Source organism: Neodiprion virginianus, chromosome 1 (assembly GCF_021901495.1).
Source record: "Neodiprion virginianus isolate iyNeoVirg1 chromosome 1, iyNeoVirg1.1, whole genome shotgun sequence".
Taxonomy (NCBI): domain Eukaryota; kingdom Metazoa; phylum Arthropoda; class Insecta; order Hymenoptera; family Diprionidae; genus Neodiprion; species Neodiprion virginianus.
The window spans coordinates 28,540,376-28,562,696 of NC_060877.1; the positions used below are offsets into that span (position 1 = coordinate 28,540,376).

Sequence of the window (22,321 nt, forward strand, 5' to 3'; positions counted from 1 at the left end):
AGACTGATATATGCACTATGTAGCAGGTCTTTTATAGCACAGCGAACAGAATGAACGTGACGAGCTCGATCCAGAGGGTTAAAGTCACGAATCCCCCATTCCAAAAAAAAAAAAATAATAAACAAATAAATAAAAATAAAAATCCCTCAACTTATATTGTACTTGTAACAAGTTTGCGCTGATGCATGACGAAATCAATATTTCGTGACTCGTGTTTTCCGCGGAATAACGTACGATCCTGACGGGACATAAGTGCACCTATTAATGGTAAGCATGCTTAAGCCTCAAGCATTGGAAATTCTACCGTCGCAGGATTGTCGGAGTTAAAACCTGTTCGTAGTTGAGGGAGAGACTGCGAAGGGTGGCCGACGTTCTGAGTTTTAACAATTTCGGCTTTGCGGGGTTGACGGTCTCTGTTACGAGAACGTGTTTTTCATGATGGTGGCGCAGTTCGCTCCGCGCCACGCGGTTGCCATGATGTGAGTCGCACCCCAATTCACCGTTTGATATGCGTCCAAAGAGCGACTATCGATTTCGAACGCAAGTCGGGTGGCCGTTGGCGAGATGAACCGAACCTCTGGGAACCTCGTTCGCGGAGAAAAATTGCCCGTAGTCGACGTTAGCCAATAGAAACGATTGGCCTTTGAACGAATTCTCGCGGATAATTTGCAGCCACGATTGCGGTGTCCTTCTCTTCTCTCCTCTTTCTCACCGTGTGAAATACCTCAACGTTGGCACATAGCAAATTTTTGCTGACTGTCACGCGAGCGTTTTCCGGCACGCGGCGAACATTTGCCGAGCTGACAGTCACGCTGGTATTCGGAGGGCTCGAGTTCTTTCGGGAATGCAAATGGCTGCCTCGCCGCGCAACGCGACGACAAGAGCTAACCAATTATTGCACTTGCGGCGGTGCACCATTTGTCAGATCTAATGGATTTGCGATATTGCCGAGGCTGCGGAGTAACCAGCGCGGTGTAACAAGTTCCCAGAGATCTTGTTAGCACGTCCTTAGAAAGTATAAAACGTAACGGTGGCATGCGCTGGCAGGCTTATACCCCAGAAACAATTCGCACGCCATAAATCGTGATCTGTAATAATTAATTAAGACGTCCTGGTGGCGCGCATACGCCGCAACAGCCGCGTTCTACCGGCGCCTGTCGACTGCAAGCACAAGTCCATGCTGGCAGCTCGGTGTTCCCAGAAGCTGCGTTTCAACTCACTACGTATGTTAAGGAGCTAGGAAGAAGGCGAGCCCTGGTAGGAACTCTTGTGGCCTGGTAATTGCGCGCTTGTAGTCTTGTTTTATTTAACGATTTCGCTGCCCGGATTATACCCAGCCACACACCGTCTTCTTGCAGCGCGGTTTGTTAGGCCTAGAGTCGCACGGCTGCTCTCCTACGTATCCGACATGCGTATGCAACATGTATACAACATAATCGTAAGAGACATGGAAAAAACGAATTTCACCCATTCGTCACGCGATGCCAAAACGCCAACGTCTCATTGTCCTTGAGTTATTAATAATTAATCCAACAACAGTTGCGGGGATCAAAATTCTACGCACGAAAGGTAGATACAAATGTCCGAAGACATCTGAGCTAATTGTCCAACTGATTCTCGAAGGAAACTTGATTTTCATTGAACAGAACCATTCGGAATTCGCCCCGCAGCTGATATGGCTTAGGTGTATAAATACGTCGTGTTTCATACATCCTGCACACCGCAGTGTTTTCGCTACGTATTGATTCGCTCAGAGTCTCAAACGTGTTCAGACTTCCTAGTCGAGTCTCCGGACTCTCCTCGTGTGGCTCTGTAATGTCATCAGAAGTTGGCAGGGAAGCCCGGGAGTCTCGACACGTGCTCCGGAAGGGATGAGGCCAAGTTCCTGCAGACGGACGAAACGTGCGGTGGAAACCGACCGAGCAAAAATCTCGCCCCAGGTTCCGTATTAATAATGAAACCTTCTCTTCATCTTCTGTTCCAGGTGATATCGAGGACTGTTTAGTCGCGCCCGTGTCACAGGGCCAATTCACGCCCCTTCCCGAAGCCCTTTGCTGGGCCATCCTCGAGTTGACGTCTCAGCGGCAGGCGGCCACCCTGGACACCCTTAGGACAGCCCTGAGAAACGCGTTCCCGGCGATGCAAAGACCTGGACGCGATCTCGTCTACGACGCGCTGGCCAAGCTGATGCAGGAGAGGAAAATTTACCACACTTCTCAGGGCTACTTTGTCGTCACCCCCGAGACCAGGCGGCTCAGGCGGGACTCCGGGAGTTCCAGGAGGAACTCCAGGGAAGTTCACGGTTCCAGAGGACAAGGCGGGATGCTAATGAGCAACGACGAAGCTATGGCTCTGGTTCACGGCGAGATGCTGACCTTGAGAGACGGTGACGTCACCCACCAGGCCGTGCAGACGAATTTGGCAGACGTAATCTGTGGAGGTATGCGGACTTTCTAAAATTACGTAATTTCGCCTCTTCTCCCAAGTTCTCCTTTTGCGTGCAGTTATAAAGCTTTATTCAGATATAAATATATATGTACCTACTTCAGTTTGATTATGTCGGATTTTCCGTTTCGCATAGGTGAATGAAAATTTCTAGTTCAACATCGCGCTAGTTGATCATGGTAGACGTAGCCCAAGTCGGGCTGCCGTTGTAGCAAAGCGCTGAAACATTGGCTATTTTAAACGGCATAACCGGTTTGCGGCATTTTTACTTGCCATATGAAACGGCGCGTCGTTACATCGTTAAAAAAAAAAAAAATTCCTCACGGCCGGTGAGAAGAATTTGCGAACATGGCATTACTTATCATTCAATAAGCAGATAGGAAAAGATTGTCCTTTGAGGAGCTGACGATGATTTGAAGGTTAGATGCGGTAAGATCAACATACGAAAATTAGTGTAAATGGTCGGGTACAAAAGTCACGTACGGTAGAAGAGAAACGCAGCGAAATTACGAAATATCCCACGAGTGGGACTGCAGTCAGATGTTTGGCCACAATCAGCCGAATAAACAAGAGTTCACGACCTTAAACAGTTTATATCTATATCTGAACACGAAGGAGTATAACGTGGTATCCTTGGCGGGTATTTGAACCCCGCAGTTCTGCGCCTGAAGTTGCAGAATCGAGCATTTGTAATGGTATCCTGGTTACGTGGGCGGCTATAAAATGGCTGAAAACTGTTGGACACTACATGTGATTTCGAGCAAACGAAAATCTGGATCGGTAGATGCGGAAAGAGAACAAGTTGTTTCTAAATTTGAAATGTATCTTGAACAATAAAGCCATATATGAATTTTGCCACGAGTATGTACGTCCATGACAACTTCCTGTTGACGTACGTTCACCTGTTAAATTCTTATCTCCGTGCCCATTTGTTGTTGTATGTACTCTCTTCCGAGCGCTGTGATGCGCATTAAACACAAGAAAGCGAAAATACCCAACTTGCGGACGAAAAAGTATCTCCTTCCCGAGTAACTCTGAAACCTTGCCCCGACTTGTGCACTCATGCATACTCTACAGTCACCACTTTACTCGAGAAAGCGCCCGTAGCGTCACACGCTTCGAGCGCCTATCTTCATACCGCAATGCGGACAGCTTCTTATGCATGGATAGGATAGGACGAACGCTTGTTCACGGGCACGTACGCAGACCATGGAACTTGTTCGTAATACGCGGTTGTTAACACATAAGAGAGAGACTGAGATTATACCTCGGTCCATTCAAGGTCTGGATTGGTCGTGCTTTTAATAGGAATGTCCAATGTCGAGATTTGCCCATTATGACGAGGAGTTGTTTTTTTCATCTCAGTGCAAAGCGGGAGTTACACAAGATTCGTGGATAGGTTCTTTGAATTGTTGCGGTTTTTTACCAACTTGAACGATCCCGTTCGCGTTATTGTACACTTTCGACTAACTGCTTTAGTTGAAAGGCAGCGCAGAATAGCGATAAGTCCGTATGGAGTAAAAACTAATCAACGGAGGACCCTGCAGAATCCTTATGTGAATCGGCTCTCGGTTGAATTGGCTGAAATTTTAGTATGTCGTTTAGTATAAATTTTAGTCCCCTTGAAGTTTTGTAATTCGTAAAAATCGGGTAATCCAGAGATAACAAAAAATCCGCGCACCCCTTTTCCGAGGCCTGTATTTCACAACATACTTAAAATTTCAGCCAATTCGATCAAGAGCCAATTCCCATAAGGATTCTGCGGGGTTCTTTGGAGAAACTTTACAAACTAGATGAAATTGGAACGCATATCACGTATAGCAGCTTTGCAGTGTTGTTAGAATTTTGTTTTAACGGAGAAAATATTTAGGAAATCTCAAACTTTATCGAAATATTTTGTTAAGTCCGTCATCAATATACATAGTCTGCCAGAGAAATGCCCAATTCAAAAAACATTGTTTTCCCAAAACTCAGAACTTCAAGGATGATTGCCCTAGTCACAACATTTTTGCAACATGATCAGTGTCGTAAATTTTTACGAGTTCAATGAAAAACTGTAAAAACACAATAAATAAAACAATCCTCTGTGAACATGACCTCAATTAAAACAAAAAAAAAAAAAAACACACAAGCACCGTTTGATTAAGATTCGTTTCCCCGTTTTTAGATATAATTTCGTAAGAGCATGATGTGAACTATGTATTTACACTGCATTTTCTCAGGTTATTGATCTGTCCTGAAATCCTGAAACGCTGCTCGTATATTTCTTGAATCACCAAAAATAAAACTTCGTTACGTTCACCATCGTTTTTGTTTCCACAAAGAAACGACGTGACATCTGGGTCATGCCTTGGAAGCAACGAATTTACTGGCTAGCCATGAAAGTCTGCGGTAGGTATAAACCCTAACTGACTATGAGGCGGCAAATTGAACAGAGTGACGTTAACCAATACGATACTCCGTACGAAAGGTCCTAGATTTCCATGATTTTCCTGCATCTACGTTTGAATCGGCAGTGCCGAGCTCACGTTCGCTGACACGATTGTTCCGTGCTCTCTTGATCTCACGTGTGTCTCGCTCGATGCCTGTGCCCGAGTCTCGGATACCCGTGTGCTTGGAAAGCGTTTAGCACAACGATGTACATTAGCTATTGGTCACGACATCTTCTACCGTTAGTTACCGCCGCTGGGTTGATGCGGCACCCAGAGGCTGATATCCGCGAATGATATCCACCTTCTCGAATAACTGTGAGGTATTAATCATAATAGAAGCCAAGTGTGTACTTGGTGAAAATTCTCATGAAGTCAAGCAGTTACGTAGACGGACTTAAACTTACGTAAATTCATTTGGAAATACGTGGCAATTAGAATTCACGAAGACTCGATGTCAGGTGTATGTATATTTTGTTTCAGAATGGTCAGCCCCTCAGCAATTATAGATAATGCATTCGTACTTACTAATGTGAAAACGTAACCTCTTATAGCTGCACTGTGAATGGGTCAATCGAAAATGCGGTGTCCGTAGTGACGAGTGATCTTGACCGCTCCTCTTTTTTTCAGGAAATCCTAACGACAAGGTCCTCTTCGCCAGGTGTCGATCAGTTCCTGGACGCTTGGAGCGAAGGCATTCTCTACGTCTCTGGGGGTCCGCCAGACGCCTTCACAGGAGTGGCAGTTCTCGATCCTTGCCGCGAAGACCGGACAGAAGCGACACCTCCTCGAGTGCTGAGTACGCCAGCACAGACAGCACCCCTCACAGTCCAACGAGTGAGTCCCATTGGGAAGGGTTTGATTTGGTGACGGGTGGTGAAACTCTGCAATTTTTTAACGTATACCAAACTGGCTTTTCAAGTTTTCTACATTATATTGCCCTGTGTATAATTGCCTTTGAACCTGTATGACACCTTGGTTGGTCGCGGAGCTTCTAGTCACCTTAGCTGATAGCAAACCCTTCCCAGTATCCTTCGGCGCTTAACTTTCCTACACGATCGGCTCTCTTTTTAAGGCTTCTCAAACATATTTTCAGAGAAAATTGGACTACTGTCGAGACTCTTTCGACGCAGCTCACGCAGGAAGGGCAGTCCGCTCATGGGGACTTTCAGTGCCCAGTATCCACCGACAGAGTGGTTCAACCCTCGTGTTGTTCATCTGCACAGCGTCGCTACCCAAACCAGGGCAGCTAGTCCTTCGGTAAATATCAGAGCAGGCCAGTTCACTGGTCATGCATTTATACGGGTGTTGTTTTCTTATACAACAATTAAATTTGTATTCATAGATGATGGAAGGCTTGGACCAGTCTCAGGCCAGTTTTCAAGTCTGGGATGACTCCAGCTCCGCCCGATCAGCGACGCTTCCAAGGCGCCACCGGCGCCAAGCTAGCGGTGACTCGTCCAGCCTGCTCGCAAACTCGACGCCCAGAAGTTCGAGGCGTCATCGATCACCTTGTTCGACTTTGCCCAGATCGAAGTGTTCCAGCCTGAGTCGATGCACGTCGAGAGCGTCGGTCCTGCCACCGAGTGGAGCGCAGGACATTTATCAGAACCGAGGCCAAACACAGACGGGAAAACATTCGGCGAACTCGTCGCCAAGCAGAAGTGGAGGAAGTTCCGGTTCCGTCAGAGCCTCAAATGGAAGTCCTGGGAAAACTGGTACTCTTGGTAGATCTAGCACTCGTCACAGCTCCCGACGACCCAGCCACGACTCAACTGGAAGTGGCACGAAGTCCTCAAATAGTTCTCCACAGCATAAGGTAAGGAATACGCGCGATCGCTGATGACGAATGCGTTGATGCGATGATCACGCGTTCAGCGATTGATTATGCCATACGTGATGGTTTCAGGTACTCCAGAAGACTTCGTCGAGTCACTCGACGCACTCTAGTGGAAAGTCAACATCGAGCGGCAAGCTTTCATCTTCGCCAATGAAAAGTTCCACACTCCCGGCAAAGTCGTCACCTCTCAAGATCATCCAGCAGGGAGCTCTCACGCCGTTGCAGGAGGCGCAGAATTCGATTACACTTCAGCTATCGACGAATCTGAGCCCAACAAGTCCACCCCAGGAAAGGGTACAGAGCAGTGTGACGTTGGCTTCGAATGCCAGTACAACGACCACGATATCGGGGGCGCCTGGTACCAAGATCTACGTGCATCAAAACAACTCGCCGATGAGGTCTGTCATCACCTTCGAGAACGGACTGAACAAGAGTAACGCCGGCAAAGAGTCAACGTCAGCGAAGGATAAGCAGGAGAAGGAAACGGTCGGCGAGAAGTTCTACAAGCCGACAATCGTCAAAATGGGGGAGGAGAAATTATACAAAACCAAAATCGACGAGGACTTGCAGTTGAAGTCGATGAAGGTGGACGAGCAGCGTTACAAGCCGATCAAACTGGAGAGACCAACCTCCCTCTATGGCTACAAGGAGGTCAGGTTAGCATCTGAATCCGACAAGGAAAACAAGCCGAAGGTCGACGAGGATCCTCCGAACAAACTAAAGCTAACGAATCATCTTAACAACAGCCAGGCCCATTTAATCGACGGTTCACCTCATATTGAAAAAATCTCACTGGTTCACCCAAACGAAAACCCGCCCTCCACAATACCGACTTCTAAGAACACGAACGACGCGATGAACAACTCTAGGAAATTGAGTCTCTCTCTGTCAAAGGACGCACTCAGCTACAGAAATTTACTGCGACCGGGCTCCAAGAGCAATCTGGCCTCGAACCCTCCGTCACCCACAAAGTCCTTCGACGGTTTTGGAGGTTCGTTCAACAACGTTTATATCGAAAATTTGGAGTCTTCCAAACAGCGCGTACCTCAGGGTTCTGAACCCAATTTAAAGAAATCACCGAGTCGCGGTGACCTCTATCCGTATCCGAGCTTGAGCGACCTCCAGGTACAGTTCACCAGTTTAGCTGCCCAGAAAATTCTCAAGGGCTGCTCAATCAACAGCGTCGACACCTTGGTCGAGGTGAACATGGCGGCTGCGGAAAAGCCAAATAACTGCGATCTGCCAGTTCACACGGATTTTGGTTTAGTGTAAAGACGCCGGCCAGTTTTTATAGACGAGAGATTAGTTTCTTCTTCCTTTTGTTTTTGTTTTGATACTATATATTTGCAACAACCAGTCCAGGAATGTATCATTGCTTTCCTGTCACATGAAATTGGAATGGTGTTTGAGTAAAAATTATGTAAATACTATTCTTTTTAATCTATACGAGCTTTGTATTAACGGTTATTTGAAAATTTACGAAACAATCAAAGTTGACGTGGAATTTTTCCGTATTATATTGATTAGTATATATGTTGTATGATATATATTATATATACTCAAAACTGTTGTTCAAGTGTTTCAAGGCTAGAGCTATCCTACAGATTTGCTTTTATTGATCCAGTAAACTCGGAATTCTTGCGATGGAAATAAAAAAGCAATATTCCCGCTAGATTTATCCGCATAGCTAGCCATTCCAACGCTCGTTTAATCTAATCTCAGTTGCCTGTGACATACATCTAGTGTTCGACCAGATCGGAAAACCCCATTTTCTCAAATGTACTATTTATATAAAAACAGAATACAAGAAACGAAAATTAGCTTTAGCGTCATAAGCGCAGCACAATTATTCACACGCTCGTGGAGGGCGGCAAAACCACACCATATCCATCGTCATCCGTATGATTAAGTTTAGTTCACTATATCGTTAAGCTATTCATTTAAGTTTCATACTCCTAAGTTAATTGTACTATTGTTTCCATCAGTCCCGCTGTTCAATTTTTTATACAATGCAACAAAACTCAAATCGCAACTACAGTAACCGGACCGACAATCATATATACGCACGTTTTATCAGCCGACTCTGAAACAAGAGTTCCTTGCCATGCTGCCCACGCAGTTTTGCACCGCTTTCCCGGTGAAAGTGGTCTGTCAAAGCATCACAATGAAGCAGAACATGAAAATAGTCATTTACCCTTTCGTCAAACGCGGAACATCGAACGAATGAAAACGAAACCTCGGACAGATTTGAAATTCCCGAACGAATGCGAAGTTACCGTATCTCAACTTTTGGAAAAAGGTAACGTTGATCCAACTTCATTCTTCTTCTTTTCTTTTTTCTTTTTGCCGTTCGATTTCTATCTCTTGCGAAATAATTATCTTGCACCGCAATACGATTATTACATTGAAAGAAAATGGTTATACAGAGCAACAAAATGCAACTTTTTAATTGCGAAAAATGATTGGTGCCTGGGGGGCTACCCTCGTCGGTGTTTTGATCTGCAACGGTCCAATCAAGGGCCTATCGCCGATGATAACGCGTTACGTAGGTATAGAGATGCATACCGATTTATAGTGCAATCGAAAATCTTATATATCCAAGTGCCAAAACTGTAGTAAATATTGAATTAATCGTCTGTGAGCCTGATCACACATCAAAGCGATCTTGAATCGCATGCTTGCGGGCAACGTCTTCGGAGTGTGATCAGCCTTACATCGCGTTCATGCCAAAGTCCATTACGGATGTAGGAAAACATTCGGGATACTGAAAACTGATCATCCCCGAGACGATGCGACTCAGCGTGAACACGGCGACCGTAATTGTAATGCGAAGGTTAAACATTTTTGAATAAAAAATCGAATTATTATTCTTTATGAAAGAATTGCTACGGTAAGGTAGGAATTATTTTGAGACGCGTTTGCATATAATTAAGTGCGTAGGTACTATTTTGTACATTCTTACTTATAACATATATATTAATTACATGTTAATCGTAGCGTTACCTTTTTGTAGAGGTGCCACTTTTTTTCACAATTTTTTTCCTCTATCTCTTTCTATTTTCATCAAAACTAACTTTTAGAATACGATTGTATAATCTGATTATTAATATAATAATGGAAGTACGCAATAAAATACATGAATACACATTGTATACACTCACCTCTAGTCGTTGATTCATGTTTCCTCTCGTTCCGGTAAATCCCACCGAATTCGCCAGCGATTCATCATCACTACATTCACTGCACTGAATTGATGATATAAGCTTTTCGCTATGGTGAGCAAGAACAATAAAAACGTACGTGCGTAAGGACCAAAGTCGCGAAACCGAGTCGCATTTATGTACTGTTGGTGGTGATAAATTATGAGAGGATACACTTATGGAGAAAACGTTATATTATGGGAGGCTTCTTGCCTCCACAATACATTGAATCGCGAATCCCTAGATGGGTGCAGCTTTGTCGGACGCTAATGCATCCGGAAGCATGTTTCTATTCTACACTGTTTCTTGCGTCTGTTTTCGCGTTCTGCAAACATGTGAAAGTTAGTGTGCTTGTTGTTGCTTAGGCGTATTCTCACAGGCACGCATTGAATTGCCCACTCTTCGTTTTGGCGTATTGGCGAGAAAGCGGTTGACGAGATTCACACAGTGTTCGACTTTTAACACCATTCTAGAAAATCAAATTCTGTACCACAATTGGTAGCTTGATTGTCTCTCACTCTATAAACCAGTCGCTTTATAATCGGTTTTCCATGAATCACGATAACGCTGCTGCTACGATCAATTGCCGACCGTCTCGAACACGAATACTTTGTACGAAGTGAATTTTGACATCCGACGCGTTCCGAAGGTGAATTAAGACTGAACTGTGCCTTGTAAGTCTTGTAAATAGTTCCCGCCCCCACTACTACGCCCGAGTGTGAATTTGGGCAAAAAATGTCAACAAGCCTTAGCTGCCGCATCGATTGCCGGTTTCGGATTAGGGACAGATATTGAATGTACTTTGCGGTGGCATACTTCACTCAGAGAAATGATTAATTTGCATACTATGACTAACTTGATAATGTTTTTTGTGTAACGACGATCGAAATAGAAGTTGACTTGATCATGTAATTGTTTGTGATACGAATTTTATCGTTTATTTAAGTACATTTATTATATATACGTTTATTTGAGCACAGACAACTACACTGATAAGTAATTTTCCAAAATTTTACGTGGAGTATAAAACTATTTTCGCGATTGAAGCAGAATTCAAGTATTTTGGAATTCTTTAACACTCTTGAATAGTTAGTTTAACTAGTCTGTATTCATTGCCTTTAGAACCGAGAGATATGATAACGGCCGATTTGATCACTTGGTAATATCACCAAACGTGAAATATCGGCAATTGCTGTTCCCTCTTAGATTTTACTACATCAAATATTCGAATTTAAAACTCATCAAGATGGAATTGAACAATGGCACGTCGGAAAATTTTTCAATAATGAGTATAATCGATTTAGTTGTTCTGAAAAGAACCAAAAGAAATTACCTACTCCCAAGCGGTGTTAGCCTGTCCCAAGTGGATTTACAGATGATTTACAGCCCTTTGGATCAGAGCGCCCTACGAAAAAGTACTCGCCACTTTAATCATAAAATCACATTAAGAGTAATCAATTTTTCGCTCGATTCAGGGTATCATGAAAAAAATATTCAGCTGCGACGTAAAATAATTCTCAGCCAGACTATAACTCAGCTGCAGTGCCATTGTGAATGAACCGGTCATCCCCGTGCATTTGATACCCTCATTGCTGGTCTAAGAACTGAAGATTTGACATCGAATTGCGGAATCCCTTGGTAGAATTGGCACTGAAGCTACGATGTGAAATAAATTCCATACTTACCGCGGTATCTTCAGCTGTTCGCAAAGATGAAAAATTACGGTTACTGCCAAACTGTCTATGCCGGTGTGTTCGATGACCGTTACAGTCCAAAAGAATACTTCGAACACGTAATTAATCTGGCACTGAAATGAACCTTGATAAAAAAAAAAACTCACCTGGTACTTGGAGGCTGTAATTGAAGGGAAAAGGATACGAGGCGATTGATCACGTGACGATATTCGCCTGGTTGTTGGTGTGATCGTAAACTATATCCAATAAATCATCACAATCGTCAGTAAATTTGAAAAGAATCCTGGGTACTCGGGCATGATTCTTAGATGAATTTAGATTCCCATTTTTCTAGTCCGATTGGATCTGCCGGACAATTTTCATTTCTCAAAAATGGCTAGGCAAGTTGAATTGTAATTTTCTTTTAAGTATTTCGCCCTTGATTTTTAACAGTAACAATAAGTGGACCAGCAGGGATACCGTTGTGCTTAAATTTGAGCAGATAAACGAGTTCGCGTGATCGAAAATAATGACAAATAATAGGTGAGTAATGGATGCTATATGTATCTGAACTTCTAGACTCGAACGAATCGCGCATAATTTAACTGTAAAAATACAGCCGGTTGCCCACATGATTAAAAATTCAGCGACACTGAATGATAGCTTAATTATTCTTTAACTAAATTGTGTATTATTCTTTTAGACATCAAATTAAATAGCACTTTATGGCAGCGCTACAACAGCAGTGCAAGTTTATCGTATCGCTATTGTACGGCTCTATAAATTTTTATAATTTGCTCGAAAAACAATTGTTGGGAAAATTGATAAAAGGTAATATTTGTAACTTATAGATACTTAACGTATTCAAATCACAGGCACTTCAGCGTTCTTTCCCTCTGTTTTCGCCCCAAATCATATTTTAAATTCTTTTAATTACATCACTACTGATCTTATCTACTCTTACCTTTTACTTTATTCTTGTCCCAATTTTCGTCTATTCACCGCCACTTTATTCACCATGTGTGCTTTGTGGTTTTAATCGTTTGGAGCATACTTCGGTTTTCGACAGTCACTGTGTGACGAATAATAAACATGGATTCTCCTTCTGCAAAAGGAAGAATATGAAATTTTCAGCTATTGGCAGGGATGATCCTCTCACTGCGAAGCTTCGGTTTTGACTAACCCACCCAACTCAGAATGAATTACAAATTCAATCGATGCAGTCAGCGCGAATCAATTTCAATCGATAGCACGCGGCGTTTCCCGTGCAGACGCATTGTATGAATACCGAGTAAAAAGTTCGTGCATTTTAAATTCTGCATTGTGTCCTGTCCATCCAACTTGAAGGTATCACGACAAACTCGAACGACAGAAGTGCACAGTTGATACAACTAATTCCAAATGTACGCTGAAAACTTTGAAACTTGATCGAGCATTGAATGATAAAAAATGTACCATGTATGTGGTGGAGTTGCAATGTCCAGAAAATAACCTTCTCTTAGCTGGGTGAATGGTTATAATTTCATAGTACGGTCTGGTTTTTGTGTTATGTAATTTTCCGACCAAACGGACTGTTCTAGAGGTAGGTCTGAAGAAAGAATGAGTTATTGAAACCTCGGATACTTTGTGACTGAAATTTAAATTGGGAATAATGCTCGTGGATCAGAATATTTCACATCAAAGAAGAATGGGCCACGCTAATCTATAAATTTTAAAGACAGGATTCAAAAAACAAGAGATTTTATTGAAATGATCGATTATATAAATCGTTTCATAAATTAGATCATATATAAACATCAAAAAACTCTAAAATATTTTTACTATTTATTGACATGAACCAGGACATGTCAAAATGTGTATTTCACCAATTTTTGATGAATTTTGATACATATTAAATGCAATGTATGATCACGTGGCAAATTTAAAAATTATCTATTACCATCTTGATAGTTTTTTTGGTTCAATACCATTAAACTTATAAACGTACGTCTTTTCGATTTAAGACAGATCCTTCATTTTTACAAAGCATACTAAAAATAGTGAATCACTCCAGTTTATTTCGCGATAATTTTGACTAACATTTTAGAAATGCCTTACGTTGACGAATAATTAAATCGGAGATATTATATACCTAGACATGATCACTCTACCATGTAGACCGAAAGAGTGAACTGACGCCAGGATCGAAACTTCTCCAATTTCTTTACGTAATTTACGTATTTGACTATTGTCACATATCGACTAGTGACCGCGCTGTTAATTTTTTCTGTAGCGGGTAATGTGAACAATTTATTTGGCCAAAAAACACAGAAAATATATATATATATATATAAAAATATACGTAATGGTGTTTACGATCTTATACCATTAGACAAGCGAAATGCTTACATGCTTAATCAAAAATCTCAATATCGTTTTCACAGATTTCGAAGTGAAAGTTCAAATACACTGTACATTGGCAATGGATTTCTTCAGTAAAATAATCTGGTTACTGTAATTATTATGTGACCTATCGGCAAATGTGAGGCGTGAGTCGATCCTACTGGTGGGCTAACTTGACACTTTGACTGCGAGGACGATTTGCTTATGAATTAAAAGTTGCGTATTTCCGAAGACTCGGGTGTAAACTGTTGGTCGTCGGATAACATTCTAACAGTTTTTTACAATTTCCACTGTATTATGTAATTACAGGGACGGTGTATGATTTTCTCGAAACGACGAGCGAAGCAAATCGCATCATGTAGTTGCAGTTGGAACACATTTGTGGATACCTATTACGCCACACTTTTTATTTTCATATTGTGGGTTTTGATTGCAATATGCGTGAGATTCAATTCTAGTCGAATGAATGCAAATTGAAATAACGAGTTCACGTTTAATATCTGTATTGGTTACAATAACATGTGCTAAATCTTTTTTGGATTTCACAATAACGATATTGGGAAATACTTTTTTTAGTACGTTGGTGTTCTCGTACCTATGGCTAAAATGTAAAATATACTTCCTTGACTCAATTTGTACGTGAATCGACAAACTGAATGGGAATTCAAGCACATAGAGAAAGGAATCGCCAACCGCACAGCGCATTAGATTCAAATAATTACAATGCAAACAAGTCTCAAGAGATGCTCGAGTTTATTTTGCACTTCATATTCTACTTAATTTATTCTGCAGCTTGGTCAATCGGTGTTCCCGTCAGTTTTGTTTTGTCCTGCACTCGTTGAATGGCTGTAATGAAATTTTTTTAAGCTTCCGCCATACTGTAAGCTCGTAGAGTAGAGAGATATGATGCAGCTACCTTGACTATCTGTAAGCATAGACAAATAACGACTATAAAATTGTTGAGCGTTCAGGAAACAAAATAGAATATCTGATTGAGAGTCAGCCGGAGTAGGCAGAGATATAAATGACAAATTGATAATGCAATGAGATTACTTACGACTGTGAAATTTTCTAACGTGAGAGGAAAAATGTTGGCTGCGCTAATCTCTATCGGCTTCTGTGCTCTGATCATTACTATTGACAATGAAAGATTTATCGATCTTTCGAAATTGTACCATTTGGAACTGTAGATCGCCAATCCGAGAGCATAGCCCTTGAATGCGAAAAGATGCATTGATTGAACGCAAATACAGCCGTTACGCGCAGCAAGCGTTAAACTAATGTTAACTTTTTGTAGGTAGTCTGCAGATTTGCATTCTTTTTTAAAAATAAAAGAAGCTCAGCAAGTCAAGGTGATAGGTATTATTTCTGCTACAGTGCGATATTGTGGAAAACAGATAAAAATCGTAAATCGTATTTGACGTAGCACTGTTTGCAATATGTCTTATATCCTGATTGTGAATACTCATTCATTCGCGGTTTGGATTTTGTAGCCACAGTCCTGAGCTAAATGTTTGCCCATGTGACACAGGATTTTCTTGTGATTTGCAGAAATAGAAATAATGTTACAGTTATTCTTGCTTACTTGATTTATCAACGAATTACCGGCAAAACAGTAGATAAAGGCAGTCTCCAACGATCCGATAGCGAAAAGTCCAAACTTTAACAAAATTGTTTTGCTCGCTCCATTTTCTTGTAGTTCCTGAACATTTTGGTATTAAAAGGATCAATTAGTGGGGTCTAAGATTTAAGATCTACAAACTCACCATACGTCACGATTTCTTTTATAAAAATTGAAAATGATTTCACGGTTACCTTGATAGCATAAACAACAAAAGTTTTTATCCGATTCATTATAATTATGTAACTGCATTTACTACAAAATACTTGTGGCGTCACCATGAAGTACCGTCAGACTGGAAAAAGATTTCTGCATACCTACCATGAGAAATGAACACTCGAGGAAGCAAAGAGCAAGCACACACGCCATTACATGCTGCAGAGCAATGAGCCTGTAAAATTCTTGCAGCGTGGCAGCTACGCTAGAAGTAAAAGTATATTACTTGCGCGATAAGGGAATGAGGTTTTTTTTCGAAATAATCAGGAAACGAGGCAATGAAATTTACTTCAACAGCACCTGATGGCGTTTCACCATTTCTCTAATCTCTATCCTGTAATGTTCGGGATGTGACGGTCTATAAGCGATTCCTTCGACGAAATATCTGGAAAAGTACGAAAGTATTAGCGGAATCGAATTCTTTTTAATTACCACATGTTATTTGTATTCATGCATGCATAGCTTACGTTAGAATCTTGAGTTGACTGCTCACGTGTAGAATCGCAGCAACGAAGAAGCCGTCTACTGCAGTTGTTGCCAGAAATGTTGTCACCATACTGATTATTTGAGCGACCACCAAGAACTTGAATTATTCAAGGTCCGATGAATGATGGAGAGCTATTTTTTACTGCTTTAAGCATTACGTGTCATATCTACGTTTGTAGGTACAAGCGTTTGATAAGAATTTAACATTTCATATTTACCTGAACAATATAACCCGATCTGTTGTAATCTACAGGATACCAGCTGTATGGCATTGGCAAGAGATTATCCTGATCAGTATTATTACCGCGATTGCTTAGAGAGAGAAAAGAATCAGTCGCAAAATTAATAGTTGCAATAGTAGCTACGATCAAAAAGGTGTAGACGAAAACAGTCGAAGCTTGATAATGATTGGTGATTACACGTTTAGAATCCGGCACACTTTTATAAATAAAAGTATCTTTTCTCAAGTTGACCCAATCTTCGTCCATGGAATGCATAAGCTTTTTGCACAGTTTCTGACGCAACGAAAATGTAAGCCACTTACAGAAAATGAGTATCATTGGACTTGACATACTTAAGTTGTTGATGAGTTTATTTATGTCGTGTCTTAGTACGACGATGCCACCTACTGAACCGGAAGCTAGAAATATCAAACTTGCCAAGTGAAAAAACCAAATGAAACGATACAAGTTTTGATATTTTTGTCCTGGCCAAACTCCCAAATAAATCATAACGTAACGCAGGCCACAAATCGCTGTGGTGAATTGATTGGTAAAATTATGGTTCTCCTGTGCAATCATGACTTTGGACTGTTCCAACATTGCGTTTTGCACTCTTCACTATTGAAAATTTCATCGGCCAAAGAAGATACCGATCTATTAGCTTCGGAGATTCGTTCACGATTGAACCACGCAGTCAGGTTCGCGATTAGAAATTCTGTCAATACAGACAAAGCACTATGCGATCAGGTAATGGCAAGGGACGTTCCCTGTAGAGATGCATGCGCTGTGGGCAAAGTTCATGAATCTTAAATATTGGAAGATATCTCTGGCGTACACAGAATTCAAAGTATGAAGGCGAAGTTGGACAACAGAACCATAAACTTGATTCAAATAATTGCCGATGGGTATTGCAAAGTTGGAAACTACACGCAAAGCTTTGAATAAAAAGTGGACTGTTGCGGAGGGAATGATTTCATGGAGGGGAGACTCCGTCTTGATGTAGAACGCTTTGCGTATGCCTGGGTAAAGCTGTGTACGTTCGATTTTGTCACGATGTGTAGTTTTTACGTTCAACTAACTTTGTAACAACAGATAGAGCTGATTTATTTGTATCTATGCTTAACTTTTCTAGCCGATATTTTGCTCGCAAAAAAGTAGGCAGGGAAATGCGAATTCAATTGTTATAAGAAAATCGAAACGTAGCAAATGCTTATCACCTTTTTTCCTCAAAATTATTCGTAATATGCAACTGTTAAAACGTGTTCAGCTTTTTTATTTTTTTACCAGGGTTAGATAGAATAAAGAAAGATTAACTGTATCGTTAATCTTAATACTCACCATCAGCTTCTAAGTTTTCAGTTCCGTTTGGGTTGCTGTATCTGGGCAAGGTTCTCCATTTCATATAAACTTTTTCACTTTCAAGAACTTCCTAAACTGATAAAAGGTGTTCACTTGCTATACAGATTCGTTTGTTGACTAACGTACAAGGTTCGGTTTGGTCCTGCTATTAATTATGGTAGCATCTTGGGTCGAAATTTCGCCAATAATAGGGAAAATTTTTATTGATCGATAGACTAATTGTTGCTGTTTCTTGCCAGTCAATCACGATATCGTACGCCTTGCTAATTTGGTTGAAAGATAATGTGAAATGGCGATGTGACCGTATGGTGGTAAAACGAATTAACTTTAGAAAACCTTTAGAACTTGATGAAATCAAAAGTAACGCATATTGCCATTTTGTGAGTGTTATTAAAATCTGTTTCCTATCAAGCACAGCAGCAATACTGTTATATTCAACAAAACTCCGAGTGTCTGAAAAGAAACACTATGTTTGAAGTGAATTTTGATATTCGTTGCGTTTTGAAGTCGAAGTAAAACTGAACCGTGCTAAATTCATCAAACGATCTCTCTCCTTACAGCTACACTTGAGAATAAATCTTGGGAAAAAAATATCAACAAACAGTTGTTTTTTTATCGATCATTGGTCATGGATTAGGGAACAAGTTTGAATGACGATGGTTACCATCAAATGTTCATGCTACTATTATTTGAATGCAGTACCTTGCAGTGTGTATTTAGCAAATTGAATAAGAGTGCTCGAAATGATCAGTAAAATTACTTAGAGCGCGACATGTATCAATTGCATGATTTTGTTTAATATAGAATTAAATATAGAATTGTTTGTGACATGAATACAGTAAACTATAGCCCTTTAACAAATTTCCTAATATTTATCAATAGCACAAAGTTAACTACGTCAATAAAGTAGAATTCAAGTATCTTAAACTGCTTCAACAGTCCTGACTAACTAGTTAGAATTGTCCGTATTCATCGCTCTCAGAACCGAGAGATACGACACCGCCGATTTGATAAGCTGGAAATTTTATTAAAACTAAAATATCGTCAATAGTCGTTTCATTCTAAAATCCGTTCCACCAAATATTTGAAACAAAAACTCACCGAGGTGAAATTGGGTAATGACATGACCGAGAATTTTCCCGCAGTAAGTGTAATCGGTTTCGTTGCTCTGATCATGATCAATAAAAATGATCTGCTCACAGATGGTGGTAGTTTGTACCAGGTGGCTTTATAGGCAGCTACTCGGATCAAAGTACCCTGTATCAAACGAATGATCACTGAAAAAGTGCTCACCAACTTATGCCAGAAATCGCATCAGAAGTAATTAAGATTTGTCCGATTCTGGGCATCGTTCTATAATCTAAGACTGTTCACCTGGGACGTTAGGTAATCCCCAGCCAAACTATAAATGAATAGTTGCTGCAGAGCCATTGTAAGTAAAAGGCCGAACTTCACAAAAACTGACGTGTTGTTGGATTCCATTGCCTGTAAATGATATTTTTCCAATTGTAGTGACGGCAGAATTAGGATTGAACTTTTTGAGTAGGCGATTTCAAATTTTAGCGTACCTGTAGGACACTGAAGCCTGCCAAGCAAATGTGCAGTGTGCCTGCAAGTAGCTGGCTGAATAAAATTTTATTGAAGGATTTCTCCAGACTACGAGCTGAACTGGAAAACATTTAAATTAAAATATAATACTTCGTCTCCTCTGAGTCACTTTATCGTATGTCACTCACTTTATTATCCATTCGTGTCGTTTAACTATGAACTTCACGTCGGCCCACATCATTTCCTCACTCCGTTCCTCAGTTCGAAACTCCTCAATGCAACTCCTTGCAGTAGGATCAACAAAAGAGCGAAAATAAAGTATGAGCAGATCTCACTTCATAATATTTAAAGAGAATTCGATGTTTGTGTGCAACTCGTTAGTGTGGCTTAATAATCATATAAAGACAATTATGTTCTGAAAGTCCTGAAGTTTATTTTACTTAAAATTTCCCATCGTATAAACATGCATTTAATAAACTCGTAGAATTCCTCGGAAGGATTCTCACTGAGCCTGTAATGTGAATTGAATTCCATCCTTACCGCAGTATCTCCAGCTGTCCGCAGAGATGAAAAATTATGGTAACTAGCAAACTGTCTATGCCGGTGTGTGCGATGACCATTACATTCCCCAAGAATACCTCGAACACGTACATGATCTGGCATCGAAATGACCCACGATAAAAAAACTCTACATCATTCTCGACTCAGAAACTCACCTGATAAATGGGGCTGTGACTGAAGGGAAAAGGGTACCACGAATTGAGAGGGAGTTTGTTGGCATTCGGTGCGGATTGATCACGTGACGATATTCTCTTCGTTGCTGGCGCGATCGTGAACAAAATCCAACAAATCGTCACGACCGTCGTATAAACGTTGAAAAAAATTCTGGGTACTCGGGCATGATTCGTCATTATCTCACGGCGTCGTATCGCCTCCGGATCGTCCCTTCGTGAATTCAGGTTTTCACTTTCCCAGTCCGATTCCATGCTTTTCAGGATCTGGTTCAGCGGCTTCACTTGCGTCTTGAATAGCCCGTATTTGATGGCTATCACCGTGACTGGGATGGCTTGACCAAGCGCCGCGACCAAACGCTGGAGGTCCTTCCTAGCCGTAATCGCCCCGCCCAAACAACCGCACACGCACACAAAAAATCCGGCAGCGTAAAACAACCAAATCACCGTCATTCTCCAAGTTTCCATCATCATTGGCCAAGATGCAATCAGACTTAATCCGTGCCTCACGCCCCCCATTGCAGTGTTAAAACTCGTTTCCTTGATCCATGGTATCTTGTGTACCTGGCGGAGGTTTTTTATGTCTCTAAAATGGCTCGAAAAATTCGATTGGAAGTCGTCTTTTCCTTTGAGCATTTTGGTCCCAGATTTTTGGCTGCAGCTCGGACTTTCATTGTTGGTATGAGACGACATCTCTGTCACAAAAGTTTCGCTTTATGGCCGTCACTGACAATGAATCGAGTCACAAATATACCGATGCGATTAAATTTAATTAGATAAACGAGGTTGCGTGACCATAAACGATGACAAATAATAGCCGAATAATGGACACTAAATTTCTCAAAGTATCTCGATTCGGACGAATAGCGCATAATTTAACTGTAAAAATACAGGTGGTTTCTTGCATAACTGAGAATCCAATCATACAGCGATTAATAGATTGTTATTCTTGAGGTAACCTGCGCAATATTTTTTTATTCATGATTGCAATTATATTTTAGAGCGGTATAATTTACTTGCCATATTATTACAGCTGTACGTTTCTATCAGCATTTGTGATTCGTAGAAAAAATGACTGTCGCAACTTGTTGATCAAAATTTGTATTTTCAATCTTGCATCATTAATACATTCAAGTTACTGGGGCCTTTAACTTCTGTTCTTTTATTTTCCTCCGAAAATATACTCGACCTTCTTTTGATTAGATTTCTACTCTCGTTTGTTCACACGTCTTACTTTATTCTTGGTGCAGTTTTATTGTAATATTCACCGATTCAGACTAGTCGCAAACCGAAGAGACGAAACGCACTCGATTATATTAGCTGTAATCACAACTTGTGATAGTTGTAGGGGAGAGGAAGAATACTTCTCATTTCGGATAGTGGATATAATATAATAACGCAGAGTACATATTATCCACATATAATAGAGGATCACTGAAGGTAGTATTATTTTTCAATGATAACGTGAAGAATTTGGTTGCAGACATATTTACTGTTTCTTTAGAGCTAGTAGAACCAGAGGTCTGTCAGTGGCCGAAATTCCTACCATTCAGTATTGTGTGCATAAAAATGCTCTGTAAAATGTGCAAGAGCAGAATCGCCAGAAGCACAAATAAATCGTATATCAGAGAAACTGAATCATTCAAGATTGGGAAAAAAATAAGGATTCATCTGATAGTCATAGTTCTTAACAGGAAATATGAAAATTATTCCACAAGGTTTTCATTTTCTCAAAAAATTTCGAACGACTTTACTTTAATAACGTACTGCATATTTTGTATGAGTATGTATGAAAGAAGACTATTGCAATACAAGAGTACATTTCCATTATATCTTTGCTATCCGACAATCTTTTACTTGACGACAAAATTTTTTCAATGTCATTTGAATGCTTTTTCACTGTAGGTGAAAGCTTCACCGTCATATTTTTACGGGTAATCAACTAAACAAATTTGAAAGACACGTTTCATCGTTATTACTGAGTCTAGGTTATCAACGACTTTGACCAAATTATAAATTCTATCGATGTGGTCCATGCAGATCGATTTCAGTCCATGCTAAATTTTATTTCCTCCGCGAACGTACTGAATGAATACCGGGTAAAAAGTTCATGCATTTTAAATCCTGCAGTGTGCCTTGTCCGCCAAACTTGAAGATATCACGACAAACT

At 40.8% G+C, this 22,321-nt stretch overlaps 3 protein-coding genes across 11 annotated transcripts in view; 1 reads left to right on the forward strand and 2 right to left on the reverse strand.

Moving 5' to 3' along the window:
* The window catches only part of LOC124296850 (uncharacterized), a 65,803-nt gene extending 57,269 nt beyond the window's left edge, over positions 1-8,534 (forward strand). For 2 of the 3 annotated variants that reach the window (XM_046747233.1, XM_046747235.1), the window contains exons 4-8: positions 1,985-2,440; positions 5,505-5,711; positions 5,950-6,134; positions 6,220-6,693; positions 6,784-8,534. In XM_046747233.1, the coding sequence (XP_046603189.1) occupies positions 1,985-2,440; positions 5,505-5,711; positions 5,950-6,134; positions 6,220-6,693; positions 6,784-7,986 (2,525 nt within the window). In that variant the 3' untranslated portion in view covers positions 7,987-8,534. The remainder of the gene's footprint in view (positions 1-1,984; positions 2,441-5,504; positions 5,712-5,949; positions 6,135-6,219; positions 6,694-6,783) is intronic. The other variant, XM_046747244.1, reaches the window with a different exon arrangement.
* Positions 8,535-14,703: 6,169 nt separating this feature from the next.
* Positions 14,704-18,001, reverse strand: LOC124296893 (odorant receptor 22c-like). 7 transcript variants are annotated; one of them, XM_046747306.1, is made up of 8 exons: positions 17,852-18,001; positions 16,511-16,932; positions 16,274-16,389; positions 16,096-16,191; positions 15,912-16,011; positions 15,555-15,671; positions 15,027-15,182; positions 14,704-14,894 (listed from the first exon to the last, which is right to left on the reverse strand). In XM_046747306.1, exons 1-8 carry the CDS (start codon positions 17,913-17,915, stop codon positions 14,832-14,834), a joined length of 1,134 nt encoding a protein of 377 aa, XP_046603262.1. In that variant the 5' UTR covers positions 17,916-18,001; the 3' UTR covers positions 14,704-14,831. The 7 variants fall into 7 exon arrangements, 6 of the variants coding, with proteins under 6 accessions (XP_046603262.1, XP_046603269.1, XP_046603253.1 ...); XR_006906474.1 differs by lacking the exon at positions 17,852-18,001 and having other exon boundaries at positions 15,575-15,671; positions 15,912-16,006; positions 16,511-17,213; XM_046747313.1 differs by lacking the exon at positions 17,852-18,001 and having other exon boundaries at positions 15,575-15,671; positions 16,511-17,213.
* Positions 18,002-18,726: 725 nt separating this feature from the next.
* Positions 18,727-20,844, reverse strand: LOC124310266 (odorant receptor 4-like). The gene is made up of 7 exons (XM_046774079.1): positions 20,137-20,844; positions 19,961-20,076; positions 19,609-19,704; positions 19,441-19,540; positions 19,247-19,357; positions 18,974-19,129; positions 18,727-18,887 (listed from the first exon to the last, which is right to left on the reverse strand). The coding sequence occupies exons 1-7, from the start codon at positions 20,842-20,844 to the stop codon at positions 18,822-18,824; spliced, it is 1,353 nt and encodes a 450-aa protein (XP_046630035.1). The 3' UTR covers positions 18,727-18,821.
* Positions 20,845-22,321: the final 1,477 nt, after the last annotated feature.

What these genes read in the sequence shown, in the direction of transcription:
- LOC124296893 (XM_046747297.1), bottom strand. Translation starts at nt 17,113, where the DNA reads ATGTTGGAACAGTCCAAAGTCATGATTGCACAGGAGAACCATAATTTT. An exon ending in AGTCAACTCAAGATTCTAAC is followed by an intron (nt 16,192 to 16,273) that starts GTAAGCTATGCA and finishes GTACTTTTCCAG; the next exon opens with ATATTTCGTCGAAGGAATCG. An exon ending in GTAATTCGTTGATAAATCAA is followed by an intron (nt 15,183 to 15,554) that starts GTAAGCAAGAAT and finishes TTCGCATTCAAG; the next exon opens with GGCTATGCTCTCGGATTGGC.
- LOC124310266 (XM_046774079.1), bottom strand. Translation starts at nt 20,844, where the DNA reads ATGTCGTCTCATACCAACAATGAAAGTCCGAGCTGCAGCCAAAAATCT. An exon ending in GGGATTACCTAACGTCCCAG is followed by an intron (nt 19,130 to 19,246) that starts GTGAACAGTCTT and finishes CGTTTGATACAG; the next exon opens with GGTACTTTGATCCGAGTAGC. An exon ending in CATTACCCAATTTCACCTCG is followed by an intron (nt 18,888 to 18,973) that starts GTGAGTTTTTGT and finishes TAAAATTTCCAG; the next exon opens with CTTATCAAATCGGCGGTGTC.